This window comes from Perca fluviatilis, chromosome 18 (genome assembly GCF_010015445.1).
Source record: "Perca fluviatilis chromosome 18, GENO_Pfluv_1.0, whole genome shotgun sequence".
Lineage (NCBI taxonomy): Eukaryota > Metazoa > Chordata > Actinopteri > Perciformes > Percidae > Perca > Perca fluviatilis.
The window spans coordinates 6,851,983-6,872,979 of record NC_053129.1 but is presented as its reverse complement, the minus strand read 5'-3'; the positions used below and the strand labels follow the sequence as shown (position 1 = coordinate 6,872,979).

The 20,997-nt window shown below is 41.5% G+C and overlaps 1 protein-coding gene and 1 long non-coding RNA gene across 2 annotated transcripts in view; one reads left to right on the top strand and one right to left on the bottom strand.

Moving 5' to 3' along the window:
- The window catches only part of kcnk10a (potassium channel, subfamily K, member 10a), a 151,944-nt gene extending 132,966 nt beyond the window's left edge, over window positions 1–18,978 (bottom strand). Inside the window, exon 1 of the mRNA XM_039781978.1 lies at window positions 18,545–18,978. Coding sequence (XP_039637912.1) covers window positions 18,545–18,599 — 55 coding nt within the window. The 5' untranslated portion in view covers window positions 18,600–18,978. The remainder of the gene's footprint in view (window positions 1–18,544) is intronic.
- LOC120546804 lies at window positions 1,736–4,505 on the top strand. The gene is made up of 3 exons (XR_005636949.1): window positions 1,736–1,807; window positions 1,895–2,019; window positions 4,216–4,505. It is a non-coding gene; the product is annotated as an uncharacterized LOC120546804 (long non-coding RNA).
- Window positions 18,979–20,997: the final 2,019 nt, after the last annotated feature.

Sequence of the window (20,997 nt, the reverse complement as noted above, 5' to 3'; positions counted from 1 at the left end):
CTTCTGCTCAGATGAGGGGTCATTCTCACCCATTAAGTCTGTGAGGTCATTCTCATCAGTTGAGTTTGTGAGTTCAGGCTCCACTGTAATTACAGAATGCACCAAAGCACGGAAAGGGCAACTGGTAGAAGGACCACCTGACAGTAAGGCAGCAAAAGATGTAAGTTGTTGGTAGAATGTCAAACCATTTTCAAAATGCATAGCAAGTTTACATGCAACCTCTATATTACAGATGGTCTATGTAGCTCTACATAAAAAAAACGGGGGTGAAGACATATTCAAAGAGTACAATGCGTCCAAAGGCCTTTCTGATCAAACAAGAAGGAAACTCGTCAACATCCTGGTGGCAGATATGATTGAGAGTCATGGGTAAGTTAAAGATGCTGTGTAAAATGTTAATGAAAACAAAATGCTATTATTTACAAATTATGTCGAAAGGAAAAGGTTTATTGTTTTTTGGAAAATAGATTTAATTTTGAATTTGATGCCAACAACACGTCTCAAAAAAGATGGGACATGGCCTTTTTTTTCTGGATCCTCTGAATATTTTCATGATATTATGTACTGTAGATGATGAAATCCCCAAACTTCTTCTCAAGTTCATGTTAAACATTCTTATATTGTTTCATTATTTGGCCACACAAAAGGTTAACCTTTACCTCCAGATCTGCACTTCTGACAGACTTTTTTTTTTTTTTTTTAATACTCAATCATGATGCCAGTTAACCTAGTTGTGAAATGTTCCTCTTTTTGTTGTTACACAACTTCCTCTACCAAATCAAAATGTGCTTATATTTTCCATGAAATAGTCAAATTTGTATTTGTCAACATTTATGTCCTTTTTGCAGCAACCTTTTAGGAATTGGGGTTGTATAGTCTACTTCATAACTGAAATACTTGTCAAAATATCCATTCTCTGTTCTCAAGCTTTTACACCAGCCATGTTAAATTTATTTGAACTACATTTCAAACTGACCCTATCTTGCTATGGTGTAGGAGGGTCCCACCAATCAATGTCCGCGTGACCTATGCCCTTGGAATAGTCACCCTTTTCCCCAATTTGAAGGACACGGCTTCACCAACTGGTTATGTGAGTATTACATAACAGGAACCCCTCATTTAGTCTAATTTGGTTATGTATAGAGAGAAGCCGTATTTTGAGGTCCTGATACAGACAACAGCTTTGATGGATTTTAATATTGACAGTGCGTCTTTCTCTGTTTCCTCGTCTGACAGGAACATTACTACGATCCTCACAGTGGCCAAGGTTACCTGGCTTACAGATTGAAAACGGTTCAGCGCAATACCACAAGTGACTTCAAGAGGAGCTCCAAGTCTGCTGAACAACATGGCCCTAAGACCCTGCGTGAGACATCAACATCTGAGCAGCTGTCAGGTGATGAATGCAGAGAAGCGATGTCAGTGATGAAGCATTCAGCAGACCAACCAGTCATTAAGGAGAAAATGAAGGCAACCTTCAAGCACCGTCAGAGTATGCTACACGATCCAGACCAGTCTTCAGGCATCCTAGATGACTTCCCCCGATTCTTGGATACACCAGGCTTTGTAAGATATATAGAGACTAGCTTGATGTACTAATTATTAAATGGGTTAAATGTTTTGAAATGGTTTCTGTCTGTGGTAGATTAAGACTTCACAATGCTATTTGGAGAAGACGTCTCGGGCAAGTTTATTGCAAAATGGCCAACGTTCTACAAACCTAGGATTATCACTGTCTGCAAAGGCCTTCGCCCTGGTACTCATGTGGATGACCTTCTGTCTGCTCAAGAAGAATTGAATGATTACGGTAAGTGTACACGGATTGTGTTTGCCAGTGTTCTTCATGAGCTATGTATACTCATGGGATGTGGGTTTTGTCATACTAATCCACTAGGTTGGGACAGTGACTTGGCAGCTATCCTCCTGCTCGTTCATCTCTTGCCTCCAACCGCAAAAGGACAAAGACATGGGAAAATCAGTGCCACTGAAGCTACTGACCATGTGGTCAAGTTCATGAAGGTAAGTTCAGGACATAGATGGTGACTGAATGTTGCCTCACCTCTTTGAACACTTAATTGACCCATGATTTGTCACTTTCTTTGTCAGCTGTGTGTATTGCCCCCTCACAGCAGTTAAAGGGACACGGCAACATTTAGAGAAATTAGCTTATTCATCATCTCCCCCAGAGTTAGATAAGACGATACATACCCCTCTTGTCTCTATCTGGCAGTAACTCAGTCTGACACACCCACTATTAGCCTAGTATGGCTTATTGAGGTGGGCAGCAGCAACAAGCCTTATAGCTCTCAAAAGTAACAAAAGAACTCCAACATTTCCCATTTACATGTTTTGGCTTGTAGAGTTACAACATAAATACTAGAGTTGAGCCGGATACCTGGCTGAAACGAGTATCCGGTACCGATAAAGCACTTTTGCCGAGTACAAGTATTATACGAGTAATACGAGTCAATATCTGTGCTCGGATTGAATAAAAATCCTCATTGGGTAGCTGACTGTGTCTGCATTCTGTGATAGGCTAGTCACACAGCGCCCCTCCCCTACACACATTCAGATTTATTGTGTTGCTGTGTCCCGCTCCGCTCCGCTCACTCACACACAGAACACTCTGTCTCTCCCTCAGTCACTCAGGTTCGCGGGTCTTCGTTAACGTTTAGGATTTCTTCAGCTTCAGGTTTATTTTTTGCTTCGGTTTGTAGTAGTTACTTATTAACCAGTAGAGTTCTGGTAAACGTGGGTTTGTTCAGACGTGGTGCTTGGTAGAATGCGACTCACATTGTGTCTCTGCCTGTCGGAGATTTCTTTTTCTTTTTTTAACTGTCAGCTGGCTCTAACCAGTTTTTTTTACTTCACGCACTGAGTGTCTGACACTTTCTTGCTGTATTTCATAAAAAAAATAAAGGAAGTAGTGGTATAAAACTATATTACAAATTAATTAGCTACAAACACTCTCTCTCTCTCTCCCTCTCTCTGTAGGTCATCAGAGTTTTTTTTTTTTTTTTAAACCGTGTCTGACACTTTCTTGCTGTATTTTATAAAAAAAAAATAAAGGTAGTTGTGGTATGAATAGTTAATTTGTTATCGTGATCAAAACCATTGATCAGAAGCTCAATGCTGATGCTGTCATGTAAATAGTTTTCTAATCAGCAATAAATATAACAATTTCTGATCAACCATATCAATTGCATGCTTAAAATAACATACTGGTTAAAGCCCCGCCCATTTCAAGACAACCCAACCCACTTCCGGGTTAAATCTCGCCCATTTCCGGGTTAGGCCCCGCCCAGTCCGAGTACAGATACAGATAATTCATATGGTTAACAGATACAGATACAGATAATGCTGTACTCGCTCATCCCTAATAAATACCAATGTAAAAAGAGACCTAAGCATTTTCTAAGCATATACTGCACATACTTGGAACTATGTTCTCATTCAGGCGAAGCACTATTAATCCGGTGTTACTTCTGCAAATCCCAAGTAGCAGTGCTTTGCCTGAAAGAGAATGTAGTTCCAAGCATGTACATGCTTAGAAAATAGCTGAGTATCATTTCACATTTAAATTTGTACACACTGTAATTATATTAGTCACATTATGCAAATAGGACAATGTTGGCGTTCTTTTGTCACTTTTGGGAGATAGGCTAGTTGGTCAATGAGTTAATGCTAATTTAGGCAAATGGTGGGTGCATCAGACTGAGTTACTGCACGCACAGTGACGAGAAGGGTATGGATCACCTTATCCAACTCTGGGGGATAAAATTTAAAATATTGGCATGTTCCTTTAAAAGAAAACTCTTAGTGAAAGATAGGTAGACATGGGATATTTCATCTTGTTTAATCCATCATTCAATTTTCATTGTATATATTTTAGGGTTGCAGTCTGGTGACCAAATGGTTGAAGTATATTGTTTACATAAAATAATGCTGATAAAATGATTTGGTGATATTGTATTCACTGCTGTGGTGGCACTGTAATCCAGGAGGCCAAGATAATATGAGAGAGTTTTTTTTATTATTTTTTTATGTATGTTGCCCTTGGTTGAATGGACATTCAGTAGATCCCAGAAAGATCTGCTTTTAATGTGCCATGTCATTTAGAGGTGTTACCTGCCTATCCAGCTAAATGATTTTTCTGCCTATTTGGTGTGTAAACAAACAAAATACTGTTCCTAATTTCTCCTCCAACACTTTTAGGTGGGGACAAGCATGGTGACATTCCTTGAAAGAGTTGGATCAGCACAGCCCTTCCTCCTCTGTGTTGACAAAAGAAGAGTAGTATCCAGAAGTTTTACGTCATCCTCGATCAGAAGGCCATTCCCTGCGTGGCGCAGACAGCTGTGGCTGCCTTCGATGAACTGTTTAAGGCCCACTTCGTCTTTGCTGTATCCTACGATGAGGCCTTGTGCAACTTCTACACCTTCATTCAGACTACAGTGTATGGGATTGACGTCGGCACTACAAAAGAGAGTCCACGGGTCAAGGAAATCCGGGCAAAAGTTGATCATATTGAGGTTTGAAAATGTTCACCTGTTATATTTGCAAGGTACAGCACAAAAGTTGCTCTGTTTTTTTTCAACATTTGAAGTTCAGTCATGCTTTGTACCCAGGACGCAAATTGCATTTGAAATGTGGCGAGAATGGGTGTTCTTCTGTTTTTTACACATATTGTGGATTCAAGAAACATTTATTGAAAGTACATGGAGACTGTGTAGCTTCAAGTTCTGTTCATCCTTTGGACAATGTTGACAGTAATGTTTGTGTTTCTGATCCACTGCCAAGTGCAGTTTCTCTCGTCAGTTACCCAGCTCCTCTTGAAAAGAGACAGTTACTGGATATGTGTAGCGCTATTGTCGCTCAAGTACAAGCATCTGGAGTCTCTGAAAGTACTGTGCAGTCTTTAGTTGGTTCAATGGAGGAATTTGTAAATGACCTCCATGTCCAAGCACAGGACACTGTTCTTAAATGTTTTCATCTGAGGTAACTGAACAAACTCTACATAAAGTTAAAGACTGTTTTGAGCAGCTTGAAAATCCATTTTCATTCTTCAATACTGAAACTAAGAGGCAAAGACATTTTGAGAAAAAATGGAAAATCGTTGAACCAGTAGAGCATGTTCTTGGTGTGCGTTATGATTTACGCAAGGATAGAACTACTGGTGTATACAGTCAAATTCCTGTTAATGACAAATTTGTTTATGTGCCTATTTTGGGAACTCTTGAGTCAATGTTTACCAACCGGGAACTCAGCAACTGTTTCCAGCAAGTAAAGCATCATGAATATGGCATTTTCAAAGACATTAATGATGGTTCATATTTCAGAAATCATCCATTATTTTCACAGCAAGAACATGCTCTTCAAATTCAGCTTTATTATGATGATTTTGAAACGGCCAATCCGCTAGGATCTAAAAAGGGAATTCACAAACTTGGCTGTGTTTACTTTATTTTAAGAAATTTGCCAATGAAGCTGAATTCAGTTTTGATGAACATTCATCTTGTGGCGCTTTTTCATTCAGAGGATTTGAAGAAGTATGGTTTTGATCCAATCCTACAGCCTCTTGTTCATGACTTAAAAGTTTTGGAGACACAGGGAATCCAGGTGCCCTTTTCAGATACACCATTAAAGGGGTCTGTTATTCAGGTTACTGGGGATAATTTAGCTATGCATGGACTTTTTGGTATGGTTGAATCGTTCAGTGCAACATACTGTTGTCGATTTTGTTTAACTGACAAAACACGTTTGCAGTCAGTCTTTAGTGAGGATGACCCAGACTTAATTCTTCGCACAAAGGAGCTCTGTTCAGAACACTGCAATGCCATGGTCCAAATTCCCACTCTAGTTCACTCATTTGGTTAAGAGAACCTGTCCCCTAAATGCACTGCACTTTTTTCATTCCTCAGACAATTATGCAGTGGATATTATGCACGACCTACTAGAAGGTGTAGTACAGTATGAGTTAAAGCTTCTTTTTCAGTATTTGGTGAAGGACTTCATTTCTTTAAACGCCCTCTCTCAAAGGATTCACAGCTTTAACTATGGATACAGTGAGAGAAAGAACAGACCCAGTGGAGTCAAAGTTAATGATGACAGCAATGACCTCGGGCTCAATGCCATCCAGTCTTGGTGCCTCCTGCAAAATACTCCCTTGATGTTTGGAGACCTAGTTGACCAGAATAACAATTATTGGAATGTGATTGTGCTTTTGATTCAGATCGTCAACATTGTATTGTCACCAAAAATAACAGATGGTATGACTTATTATTTGCAGCACCTCATTTCTGACCATCACAAACTTTTTAAGTTGGTGTTTACAGATAAGAGGCTCATCCCAAAGCATCATCTGATGATACACTACCCCAGATGTATTAGGAAAATAGGTCCACTTATACACATGTGGTGTATGCGGTTCGAAGGCAAGCACAACTTCTTCAAGAAGTCGGTGAAGAATTTTAAAAACTTAACCAAAACATTAGTCAAGAAACATCAGCATCAGTTGGCTTTTCATTGGGAGAATTTTTATTTCAAAAGACTACAGTTTGGTCCTGTTAAACATGTCTCAACTAGCGATCTGGAGGGCAGTGTGGTCTTGAGGTCTTGTCAAACTTTGAATGTGTCTAGTGTCTCCACTACTTCCTGGGTGAAAATCCATGGAACGGAGTACCAGATTGGAATGTTTGTCTGTACAAGTGTTGAAAATGAAATGCCTACTTTTGATAAGATTATCAATATCATTATCAAAGATGATGAAGTGTTTCTTTTTGCCACTAAAGTTATCACCATGCATTTCAATGATCACCTGAATGCATTCATCATTGAGGAGGTGGATGATGTGTTCAGTGTAATTTGTGTGGCTGATCTGATATATTACAGACCTTATGACAGGCAGTTTTCCCCTGAAAATGATGAAAGAATGTATATTGTGCCCTACTGCAGTTTTGTCTTAAATGTGCATTGAATTGTCAAAATGGATTTAATACAAAGGTAATTTTCTCTAAAATTTCTGCCATTTGTCTTTTATTTCAGTTAGTGGGGTATGGGGAAATTTGACACCCAATAGTGTTATTGGTATTTACACCTCGTAGTGTTAACTATTAGTCATTTTCAACACTGAGTTTTGTTGTCTTAACACTACACTGGTGTTGGTGTTGAAGAAAGCAGTGTTCCTTTTTAACATTTTATTTTAACACTAACACCAGTGTAGTGTGAATGCAACACCATAAAGTGTGGTATAGTGTTGGTGTAGTGTTAAGTTTTGACAATATAGAGCGTTAAATCAACTAAAATTGGGTGTTACCTTTCTAACACTTTCAAAAATGTTAATTTAACACGATAGAGTGTGGATGCATATAGACACTTTGCTGGTGATAAAATTAACACTGTGGGTGTTAATTTAACACCGACAAATTTGCTGTGTAGATTTGGCTGTCGTCAGCATAGCAGTGGAATAGAATGCCATGCTTCCTAAGTATTGAACTAAGCGGGAGCAGATAGAGTGAGAAAAGAAGAGGGCCTAAAACAGAGCCCTGTGGGACCCCACACGAGAGAGGAGCAGAGGAGGACACCGAGTCCCCACAGCTGACACAGAAAGTGCGACCTTCCAAATAGGACCTGAACCAGCTGAGAGCTACACCCTTGATTCCCACCCACTGCTCCAAACGTGAGATCAGGATTTCATGGTCCACCGTGTCAAATGCAGCAGTTAGATCCAGAAGCACCAAAACAACACAGTCACCAGAGTCAGTAGCTAAAAATATATCATTAAATACTCTTAAAAGAGCAGTTTCTGTGCTGTGCAGAGTTTTAAAACCGGATTGGAAGACTTCAAGAATGTTGTGTTCTTCCAAAAAGGCCATTAGTTGACTGTAAACCAGCTTTTCCAGTATTTTAGATATGAAAGGTAGTTTTGATATAGGCCTGAAATTGGCTAGATCTGCAGGGTCGAGTCCAGGTTTTTTAATTAAAGGTTGGACTACTGCATGTTTAAAATTTCCAGGCACCATGCCTGAGGAAAGGCTACTATTGACAACTGCAAGAACAGATGGACATATAGTAGGGAAAACATCCTTAAAAAGTCGACAATCTGCTGTAGTGCAAACTGGGTAACAGGTTCAAACTTCCCAAAGACAGCATAACAGACAACAGAAATGGAATAATCATAAGTAGAAAGTGTCATTTTTGCCCTAATAGAAGTGATCTTCTCAGTAAAAAAAATAAGAAATAGTTCACACACAGCATGAGAGGTGTCAGCACAGGCAATTTGCTGTACGTTAAGAACAGAGTCAATAGTTTTGAACAACATACAAGGGTTGTTGGAGAAACAATGGAAAGACTAACCAAGACAGATTTTGATAGTTTTATGTTGTTTCTGTCGACTTTGAATAAAGTGTATTTTACGATGATAAAATTACTGTTTTTTTAAATGGAGTCAGGTGGGTTTGACAATAGTAATAATTTTTTGGCATGGTTGTTGGTGCCAGACGGGCTGGTCTGAGTATTTGACAATCTGCTCAGTTACTGGGATTTTCACTCACAACCATTTCTAGGGTTTACAAAGAATGGTCTGAAAAAGGAAAAACATCCAGTATGCTACAGTCCTGGAGGTCAGAGGAGAATGGGCTGACTGATTCAACTTTGACTCAAATAACCACTCGTTACAACCGAGGTATGTAGCAAAGCATTTGCGAAGCCAAAACACGCACAACCTTGAGGCGAATGGGCTACACCAGCAGAAGACCCCACGGGGTACCACTCATCTCCACTAAAAATAGGAAAACAAGGCTACAATTTGCACAAGCAAACCAAAATTGGACAGTTGAAGACTGGAAAAATGTTGCCTGGTCTGATGAGTCTCGATTTCTGTTGAGACATTCAGATGGGAGAGTCAGAATTTGGCATAAACAGAATGAGAACATGAATCCGTCATGCCTTGTTACCACTGGGCAGGCTGGTAGTGGTAGTGGTGTTAATGGTGTGGGGGATCCCTTTCACCTTCAGAACTGCCTTAATTCTTTGTGTCATTGATTCAACAAGGTGCTGGAAGCATTCTTTAAAAATGTTGGCCCATACTGATAGGATAGGGTCAAACACGGTATTAGTATGGTGTTCCTAATAATCCTTTAGGTGAGTGTATAAGGCCCTTGCATGTGGTCCTGCTGCTCGTGCTCTCTATGTTATGGTTTCAGTTTTTTGCTTTGCATTGTGTTCCGTTTCTGTTACCTGTTGGTGCATTTCTGTTGTCTGTATCCGGTTTTGTAGATTTTGGTTTAGTTGTCTCCCAGTTTATTGTGTTTATCCCCTCTTGACTGTGTTCTGTGTTGTGTCACGTTTCTGTGTTTAGTTGTCCTCATGTTTTCCGTCTGTGTATTGTGTGTTTCGGTTATTCCTGTCTTCTCTGTTATTCCTTGTGTTGCCTAGTGGTTTGTCAAGTGTCTGTGTTTAGTTGATGTCATGTTTTCTGTCTGTTTTCCTGTTTCCTGTTTTATTTTGATAGTCTGGTTTTCTGTCTTATCTTGTCCGATTTACTTCCTGAGTTTTCCCGCCTTTGTTGATTGTCCTGCCCCGCCCTGATGTGTTTCACCTGATGTTACCACCTGTTCCTTGTTTGCTCCCTACCTCATGTATTTAACCTCTGTGAATCCCTTTGTGTCTTGTCAGATTCAGAGTCCCACCATCTCCTGCCTGCCTGCCTCTCTCTGCGTTTGGGTCCACATTCTCCCGCTACACATCACAACACTCTACTTCTTTATACAAACCTCTTGTCAAAAAAAAATTCTGACCCAGACGCAACCGCTGCCTCGGCTGCACCTGCCGCGTGCCACAGCTTTCTGGTCTGGTATGCAGGTGCAGAAGGGTCACCATGCTCCGGCCAATCATAGCTGTGTTTTTTAAACAATTTTAGAGCTTAAGTGAGAGTTTGTGAACTTGTCTGTTAGTGAGAGAGAACAAACAATTACCATTAACAGAAACATAGTTTTGGCCAATTGGTTGTGCCAGACTCCCGCCTTTGGCTGAGTCTCTATCTAATCTGTCAGAGGGAGAGCAGAAGTGCGGTTGTGAAGTTTAACGTTGGTAGTCCCCAGAGAAAAAGTTGGTAATGGTGCACATTAGAACACAAATTGAAACGTAAGCAACTAAAATTGCTGAATGTTAGAACATTGTATCAAATTGGTCGTTATTACTGTGACTTAAAAAGTGTCAAAAAACGTTAACTGATGTTGTTCAGTAGCTAGCTCAGAGATTATTAAATTACTGATTTAGCAGGGGGGGTTAACACTAACAAAGCACTGTATCCGTGTCACATTCTCATTAGGGTCTGAGCCCCCCTAAAGGTCTGATCCTAGAATCGCCCCTGGCTCCTGTGTCGGGCAGTGGCACAGTGGCCTACTCCAGTGACTAGGGTTACCACAATATGGTTATCGCATACAGTTATTCTTTTTTTTTCTTCAATATTTTATTTTCAGTTTTCAATTTTACTGTGCAAATATTGTTAAATTCTTAGTGCTACCTGGGTAGTGTTTGGTTCAGAAACCTTTATCTGCCATTTTTGACGGTATAAAGTGCTCCAAAGTGAAGTTTCACTACAATCTAATCTAATCTGATATCTTACTTATAGTGCTCGGTGTCTTTATCTGGAAATGTGCTGCTTCTCCATTCCTGTCTGTGTATCCTCTCGGAGATACTACAAACCACGCATAAATTCGCAACATTTACGCAATCCGACCTCTCTTACCTATCCCACCTTGTCGCAGGTGGCCTGTGGAACTGTCGAGTCTGCCACTCGCAAGACTGAGTTCATCAAACCAGACGAAACCAGTCAGCTAGCTAAATTTCAAGCGTGCATTAAGGATATAAAATCCTGGATGACCTATAATTTTCTGATGTTAAACCCTAACAAAACTGAAGTTATTGTGCTGGGCCCTAAACACCTCCGAACTTCATTATCTAGAGATATAGCTACTCTGGATGGTGTTGCCCTGGCCTCCAGCACCACTGTTAGAAATTTAGGAGTTATCTTTGATCAGGATATATCCTTTAATGCCAATCTAAAACAAACCTCAAGAACAGCCTTTTTTTTTCGCCCGCACGCAACATTGCCAAAATTAGGAATATCCTGTCTCAAAACGACGCTGAAAAACTAGTCCATGCATTTGTTACTTCCAGGCTGGACTATTGTAATTCCCTACTGTCAGGTTGCTCAAATAAGTCTCTTAAGACTCTCCAGCTGATCCAGAATGCTGCAGTGCTGTTCTCACAAGAACTAAGAAAAGAGATCATATTTCTCCTGTAGTAGCTTCTCTGCATTGGCTTCCTGTTGAATCCAGGATTGAGTTTAAAGTCCTTCTCTTGACCTACAAAGCTCTAAATGGTCTAGCACCATCATATCTAGAAGAGCTCCTAATACCCTATTGTCCCACTAGAGCACGCGCGCTCCCAGAATGCAGAGTTACTGGTGGTACCTAGAGTCTCTAAAAGTAGAATGGGAGCTAGAGCCTTCAGTTATCAGGCTCCTCTCCTATGGAACCAGCTCCCGATCTGGGTTCGGGGGCAGAAACTGTCACCTCATTCAAGAATGAACTTAAAACTCTCCTATTTGATAAAGCTTATAGTTAGGGGAGTGGAGGAGTTGCAGTGTTCACCTAACTGGCCCAACTGCTTCTCTTCATAATTGTTAGATTAATAATACATAACAAAGTAGAGGGAGGCATGCCAGCCAAGCCAGATCCGGCAGGGGGAAGTTCTAAGCCCGAAAAAAGCTATCTCTCCTTATGACCTGTCTCTCTTAGTTACCTGTTATAGTTACGCTGTTATAGTTCTAGACTGCCGGGGGACTTCCTTCCTTTGACACACTGAGCTGCTCTCTCCTCTCCCTTTCTATTACTGTTACTATTACTATTACTATTACTATTACTATTTGTGTGCAGCCCATCCCAGAAATGCTTGTTACTAATCCTAGCTTCTGGGGAGTTTACTCCCCGGAGTCCTTATGCTTTTTTCCCCCAGCGTATTTCCTTGGAGAACGTTGGCACCAAGATCCTGGTTGCAGCTGTCGCCGTGGTCCTGCTGCACTCCCTGCTGAGCTCTGCGGCGCCGCCCTGCAATGTCATGCTGCGTCCTGCTGAACCCTGCAGCTTCCCGCTACATCCAGTCACTGTTCCATTATTAATGTGACTACTATCGCCACTGTTCATCACACCCCCAACCGGCTCGTCAGACACCGCCTACCAAGAGCCTGGGTCTGTCCGAGGTTTCTTCCCAAGAGGGAGTTTTTCCTCGCCACTGTCGCACTGCTTGCTCTTGAGGGAATTACTGGAATTGTTGGAATTGTTGGGGCTTTGTAAATTATAGAGTGTGGTCTAGACCTACTCTATCTGTAAAGTGTCTCGAGATAACTTATGTTATGATTTGATACTATAAATAAAATTGAATTGAATTGAATTGAATCTCTGGCTTTGTCAGCCTGCAATCCCTTGAGTTCCTTGCTCTCAGTAAGACCTGGATTACACCGACCAACACATCCACCCCTGCTGCTCTCTCTTCCGACTACTCTTTCACTCACACACCCAGACCTACTGATAGGGGCGGGGGTACAGGCCTACTCATTAACCCTAAGTGGAGATTTTCTCTCTACCCGCTGCCACAGTTCACTCCACTCTCTTTTGAACTTCATGCTGTTACCATAACTCATCCGGTACAACTAATCATTGTTGTTATCTACCGCCCACCAGGTCCTCTGGGAGAGTTTTTGGAGGAGCTGGATGTCCTTCTTTCAAACATCCCTGAAACTGGCCCTCTGCTGATACTTCTCGGTGACTTCAACATCCAGTGAGAGAAGTCAGCTGCCTTTTTTACATCTTCTCTCTTCTTTTGCCCTCTCACTCTCGCCTTCCCCACCCACTCACAAAGCTGGCAACCACCTAGATCTCATATTCACCAGAAACTGCTCTACATCAAACCTCAGTGTTATTCCACTCCATACCTCAGACCATTTCTTCATCTCTTAGATGATCCCACTCTCCCAAGCTCACAACCATATGTCAAGAGACACTATACCTGTCCGCCGTAATATTCGTTCACTCTCGCATTCTTCTCTGGCGTTATGTACTTTATCAACCCTCCCTCCATCTGACTCTTTCTTACTCATGCCTCCCAACACTGCCACAGACACTCTCAACTCTACTCTATCATCTTCCCTTGACTCTCTCTGCCCTCTTACTTCACGGCAGGCTCGCAAGTCCTTCCCAGCTCCAGGGTTATCTGACTCAGTGTGTGTTGAAAGATCAACTATACGGGTAGCGGAAAGAAAATGGTGGAAATCTAAACACCCAGATTATCTGCTTACCTATCAGTCTCTTCTTTCCTCTTTCTGCAGCAAAAAGCTCTTTTTATCAAACCAAAATTGAATCCTCTTTCTCCAACCCCAAAAAACTTTTTTCCATCTTCTCTAACCTCCTAGATTTCCCCAGTCCACCTCCTCCCTCCTACCAACCCACTTTGTCAACTACTTTGTAAAAAAGGTAGATGACATACGCTCTTCATTCTCCACCACACTTCCTGAAATCTCTTACCATCCATCACATCCAGTACTCTTTCCTCTTTCACCCCTCTAACTCCAAATCAAATTCTTACTTTGATTACCTCCACCCGCCCAACCACCTGCCCCCTTGATCCTATCCCTTCTCACCTTCTCCAGTCTATTGCTCCTGACCTTCTTCCTTTCCTCACCCATCTCATTAATATCTCCTTGTCAACTGGCTGTTTCCCTTATGCCCTCAAAGAGGCAAGAGTGACCCCACTACTCAAAAAACCAACACTTGACTCGTCTGAAGTAAATAACTACAGACCCGTCTCCCTTCTTCCATTTCTATCCAAAACTCTTGAGCGTGCCATTTATAATCAACTCTCTACCTATCTCCACCAGAACAACCTTCTTGATCCCCACCAGTCTAGCTTCAAGGCTGGCCACTCACAGAAACTGCCCTCCTTGCTGTCACTGAGTAGCTTCACATTGCTAGAACAACCTCTCTCTCTTCCAGATCCTCATTTCGTCTCAGGCTCTGCGCTCTCTTTGCTCACATCTTACCTGACAAATCAAACTTAACGGGTAACTCAGAACCGTGCCCACTCAAAACTGGGGTTCCTCAGGGATCAGTCCTAAGTCCCCTCCTCTTCTCTCTGTACACCAACTCTCTCAGGTCTGTCATCCACTCGCACGGCTTCGCTTTCACAGCTACGCAGATGACACCCAACTAATTCTCTCCTTTCCGGAGTCTGAAACTCAAGTAGCAGCACGTATTTCATCTGACTGACTGACATTTCTTCTTGGATGTCCACACACCATCTGAAACTCAACCTTGACAAGACTGAGCTACTTTTCCTTCCAGGGAAGGGCTCTCCTACCCAGGACCTGACTATAACAATTGATAACTCTGTGGTAATCCCCACCCACACTGCTAGAAATCTGGGTGTGACACTTGACGACCAACTCTCCTTCACTGCCAACATTGCTGCAACTACCCGATCGTGTAGATACATGCTGCACAACATCAGAAGGATACGTCCCCTTCTAACGCAGAAGGTGGCTCAGGTTCTTGTTCAGGCTCTAGTCATCTCATGTCTAGACTACTGCAACTCCCTCCTGATTGTCGCCTGCATGTGCCATCCGGCCCCTGCAGCTCATTCAGAATGCAGCAGCTCGACTTGTCTTCAACCTCCCCAAGTTCTCTCACACTACACCGCTCCTCCCCTCTCTTCACTGGTTACCAATTGCTGCCCGCATCCACTTCAACACACTAGTACTTGCATACAGGGCCACAAACGGATCAGCCCCAGCATACATCCAGGACATGGTTAAACCCTATACCCCAACCCACCCACTCCGCTCTGCATCAGCCAACCTGCTTACTGCCCCCTCACAGCGACAGAGAACTAATCACTCAACGAAATCCCGACTGTTTGCTGTCCTGGCTCCCAAATGGTGGAATGAGCTCCCTATTGACATCAGGATGGCCGAAAGCCTACGCATCTTCCGCCGAAGGCTAAAAACACATCTCTTCCGACTACACTTTGGATAAACATGAAGAAGGAAAAGAAGAGAGGAGAGAAAAGGAAAAAAAATATATATATATATATTTTTTTTTTTTCTTCTTTTTTTTTTTAAGCTGCACTTGCACTTGTCTCTTTGTAGTTTTGCTTATTTAAAGCTAATATACTTGCACTTACTGCCTGTTGTCTGGAGTTTGCACCTTCAGGGTAGAAAGCACTTAATTGGAAGTCGCTTTGGATAAAAGCATCAGCTAAATGACATGTAATGTAATGTAATGTTAGCATACTGCTAACTATTAAGCAGTTACATGCTAACGCGACATAGCTGTAATCTTGGCCAATGCTGGTCATTTCTCCCCAAATTCTGGTCACTTTACTGCTGGGACATGTCAGGTTGTGTAATATTTGGTTTAGACACCTTTATTGGTGATTTTTCACAGTACACAGTGTTGCAGTAGCTCCAGCTTCAACTAGTGAAACACAGAGTGGAGGTTCCGGAGTTTCCAGGAAGCATGCCTGCCAATCAGAGCACACTGGGCTTTATCGGGAGGAGGGTTTAAAGAGACAGGCGCTCCTACAGAGCATAAACATGTTCTAGTACAAACACAAAATGCCGTAACACAAAAGTATAATCCTGAAAATACTATATAATAGTTGCCCTTTAAGCTGATACGCTATCTGGCAGTGTATGGTGGGGGTTGTGTGTTCTTGCTGCTAGAACAGAGGGTGAAGTGTCTGGCCAATTATCAAAACAAAAGGATACAGACACATTTCAAAACATTTCACCCTAAGGCCATGTCCACACGTACCAAAACGATCTTTTTTTTCCCCCTCTTCCCTGGCATCGTTTCAAGAATGTTTGCATCCAAACGGATCCATTTGTAAATGACTCAACACGCTACTTCATATTCCATGCCTATAGGTGGCGCTGTTTCTGCTACCGAAATTCAACAAAAAACTGAGAAGAGGTGGAGCATGCGCATAAAGCTTGCGCGCTGTATATAAACAGACAGTAGAAGAAGAGACCATAACACAAGAAGTAGACAACGAAAATGGTGTGGACCGATAGTGAAATTGAACTGGCAAATACAGACGGGCCATGGACACAGGACGTCGAAGTAGCCAAGAATGGGTGGTTATGCTATTTTATGAGCTTTGCCAGGAGATCTGGGGAGGGTCGCCCACTACACGCTCCGTCGATTCAAGCATTGAGACAGGTGACATCAGTACATAATTCACAACATAGTTTGGGCCTTAACTTACTTGCCAGTAATGTTCTGCTCTGGTTAATTCTAGGCCAAGCTGGACAGCCACAGATGGGACCGACTAAAGAGGAAAGCTCAGGCTGACCCAGCAGAGGAGGATCTGAAAATCAAGAGGAGGATGTTTAAGTTGACTGAGGAGTCAACAAGAAGCCACGCCGAGAACATGACGCAGATCAACACAAATATTGCAAATATAACCAGCACCACACAGGATGGCTTTTCCCTGATGAGGGAATTGCTTATGAGACCCCAGTTTGTACCCCCCCACAGCAGCAGAGGACAATTCCATGGGTACCCGTCGTCATATATTCATTCAACACCACAACCCACTACACCAGCCTTTCGGCACACAGCTACACCCAATCGGGCTGTATACCAACCTGGACAATACACACCTACACCAACACGCAGCTCAGAGAATGAAACGTTTTCATTCAGAAGAGCACTGCTGCTGATGTGGAGTGACCTTTATGTTATATTTGCACATTTTAAAAACTACTTTTTAATAAAAGAGATTTCTGAAAGTGATTGCAGTCATTTGTTAATTTTACTAGACACACATCATTCACAACACTTTCAAAATGATAATCAGTAAACTATTCTACCTAAATCAGGTTATGACCTACTGCTAAAACGTGGAGTTTAGAAACAGAGGAGAGCAGCATGTAGGAACTGATGACATGTTTTATGGAAATACTTAAAATATGTTTCTCACTGTATCTGGTACATTGAAGGAGATTATTTGATAAGTGTATATATATAAATATGTATAATGTGGAGTCAATCATCCGAACACTTTGTATTTTGTACAGTTAAATGTGACTTTGTGTCATTTTGTGTTGTTTTAAATATGTGATCTGTATTCTGATTGTCAGGTGAAAACTTTGTCCAACAAAATGTTAAGTCTCTGAAATATAAAAAAATGAAGATCTTACATTTAGTTTATAATCATTAAAGTTTGCGCTACGCTTAGCTTTCACAAGTTTTCAAAGTTATGGAGAACAAAGCGAGTGTAAATTACATGGGGCAGTTCCTGCAAATTGATGTCCATAGACATTTTCAGTGCAGCAAATCTGGCTTTAAGGCGACCAAAAGCACACTCGATGACCATGCGTGCCCGACACAAACATAGTCCTTGGTAGATCTAAAATGATGTGGCATATGCGGTTGTCCATAAGCCTTTTTTGCTCAGCGGTGGCACAGGAGCAAAATATTTTGCCCTAGTAACCCTAATAGGCTCAAAATCTTCTCCAGAAGGAACACAAGCACGTAGTCTGCCATTGTTGTTGTTATGAGACGTTGTCGCGGGGTAAGAGGTCGAGGGGTGTGGCGATGACATCATCGATACGCAAGTATGCGGCTTCAACGTCCAAAGGAAGTCACAAGGGCGCCGTTTTCGAATTTTTTCGCCCTTGGACCAGGTTTCAAAAAAGGATTCATTTGGACGATAAGCCAAAATGATGCAAAACGTGTGTTTACACCAAAAAGCGTCTCCGTGTGGATGGCCCCTAAATGTAGTATAGTATAGCTGACAGTGGTAGTAGCCTTTGAGCAGAACAGTGAATTCATATTTTTCTCAGTCTATATTAACTAGTAAAGCATTTTTGCCTGAATGTGCCCACACTTGGTCCCTTTTCCTAACATCTAAATCACCCGTAAGGACTGGGTAAACATGTGCTGATACTGACGATGTAGGACCATGTGACACATGCAGGATTTGGAGGTAATGTTTTAACCAGATCCTATGGACATCTCTCCACTGCATTGTAATATTGCAACTGAAGTTTTTGTTAAAACATTTGTGTTTCATTTTGTATTCCCCCCCTCCCACCCCCTCCTGTGTTTTGAGCACGAGGGATGCCACATACAAGACGTGGCTGCAGTAGCCTATTCTCCCACAGTAACGTTCAGCATGCAGCATCATGCCATATTTCTATATTTCTCTGGAAAGACAATTTGTGGTGAGCATTAATCTTTCATTGGTAAACCTAATGGAGCTGCCAGGTAGAAACAATCATAGTGGAGGCAGACCAGGTTATGGTTATAACACTGTATAAAGAAACAGTTTCACAGACTGCAGCATTTCGCAGTACTGAGATGATTATGAATTCTTCCCAAATTCAGATAATATAATCGGGAAATGCAGATTGGATAGTAATTTAAGACTCGCTGCAATCTTTACAAAAATAATATCATAGATTAATGAATAGTCTAACCTGGTGGAGGGGTCATGTTCCCTGGCTTTCTTGGATTCTCAGTCGGAAATTTCATCTTGATTCTCCTAGCTCTTGGTGCTGCTTTAGGGGGAAATAAATGGCTTTAATCTCTCAGAGTCCTTTCGGTAGATTCCGTCGACATCATCCGAGAGAGGATAGAGAAAGGCAATGAGTAAAAACACATTATCCGTGGCGTGTGCTACTGCTGTAGTGGCTGAGAGACTGGCTGGATGCAGAGGCGCACACCCACTGCTCGCCGCATCACCGTCCGCATTGTGTAGTAGCCTAGTTAACACCGTGGGCGCCCGCAGCGGAAGACGATGCTCCATTGAATAATCTAACGTTTACATTGTGCTAGATTTTCTTATATTAGGCCCATGTTTTATGTCATGATGCAAAGGAACAGCGACTCTGCACTGCACGTTGTCGGTATCCCCCTTTTTCTGACGCAAAACTGCTTCTGATGCGCTTTGGTTATGTCTCCAGCCGCAGCGCATCGGCGTGCCTGGCGGCTGCGTTACGACGTTTACAGAAAGATAACAGTTGGCCTGAAGGAGAAGAGGGAGCAAAGGATGGAGTGTGGTAACTAAATTGAAATCTAATAGCAAAAAAAGCTGGTTTTAATGTTCATATGGGCACCTGACTGTTTTAGGACTAACTTCAAAGAATGTAGGCTATATGTTTATTATTCCTCATAGTTGTCACTGAAGTCAAATCAGACCGTTATTCCTCTGCCTGAGGGTTGTAACAGACACTTAATGCACTTGTTTCAGATTTTCTGCCTCAATGTCTAACAGTGTTGTGTTTGTCTGTTTGAGGATTCAATAATAAAATTGACAAATTCTTTATTAATTGATGAGAGGTGGGGTTTGTGTAAATTGTGAACATATCCTGTGTTAAGCATTTTAAGCTTTATCAAGACAGTATACACAAGAAATATCATAGGTTATTAATGTAAACATACCTACTAACCATATTCTGTCTGTATCCATGTGGTCTCACCAAGTATAAAGCTGCAGTCAGCAGCAGCAAAACAAGCTACAATGTAAGTTATCGGCAATCGTGCACCTTCAATTTGCATCCACTAAAAGTGCTGTTTTACCACTGACATGCTCAAATTATTATTGTTGTTTTTAAGTGTCTGACAACACAAGGATCGACCTTTTTGTTAAAAAGCTCATATTATGCTCATTTTCAGGTTTATAAATGTATTTAGAGGTTGTATCAGAATAGGTTTACATGGTTTAATTTTCAAAAAACACCATATTTTGTTGTAGCCTACTGCACATTGCTGCAGCTCATCTTTTCACCCTGTGTGTTGAGCTCTCTGTTTTAGCTACAGACTGAGGCATCACTCTTCTGTTCCATCTTTGTTGGGAGTCGCACATGCACAGTAACTAGGTAAGGACTACTACCCAGTCAGAAGCAGAGTATAAGAGTGTGCCATGCTAGCAGCTAGGCGAGCATTATAACGTGTGTTACAAAGTGACGCACGTTTGTCACGGAAGTAAAGGCTGGACTATAATAGAGCAGTTTGTGAACAGTGTTTTCTGTTGGAGATGTTAAGTGCCTTTGGGGAGGACTTTTGGCTTTTTCACTTTGTAAACCTATAACATGCACAAAAAAGATATATAACACAATAAAGGAAAGGGAAAAAGCCAAAAAGCATAATATGAGCACTTTAAAGAGTATAATCCTTTTTTTTCAACATAAAAGTCCCTGAAATCGTTATTGCCAAACCCAGCAGAGACTCTTTTCAAATAAGCAGTAATTTTACCATTGCAAAACTCATTTCAGAAAAATAATAAAACAATTAAAACGTTCTTTTTTCGGCACCGGTGCCTTAACGACCGTTATCTACCAGACCGAATAGCAACGCGTATTTCGGGGCCTTATTTAGATGCCACTTACATGACTGGGCTTCTCTCTGATGCTCCGAAAACGGATGTTACAGGGAACTGAAACATCGCCGCATGGGACCCTATTTAACACTACACTCGTTAGCTAGCAGCTTGAGTAAACACGGTTAAAATGCTTACAGCTAAACGGTGTAAAAGTGTGTCTTTATTTCACTGTAGAGGATTGTAACACCAGACTGTAGCTGCCGTTGTCTGAAAAACACAGAAGAGATGTGTCACCTTTTTCAGCCCTTCTGAGTTTGCAGGTATGATTTTAATATAACCTTATAGTCATTACAAAAGCTAAGCTTTTGGCATTTTTTTCCCCTTACATTACTTTTACTTTTATACTTTAAGTAGTTTTGAAACCGGTACTTTTACACTTTTACTTGAGTAAAAAGCTTGAGTTGATACTTCAACTTCTACAGAAGTCTTTTCAAATCCTAATATCTATACTTCTACTTGAGTAATGAATGTGAATACTTTTGACACCTCTGGTGTTAGGTTGCCATATTATGTTTCAGCATATTTTTTGAGCATACAGTACCTTTGAGG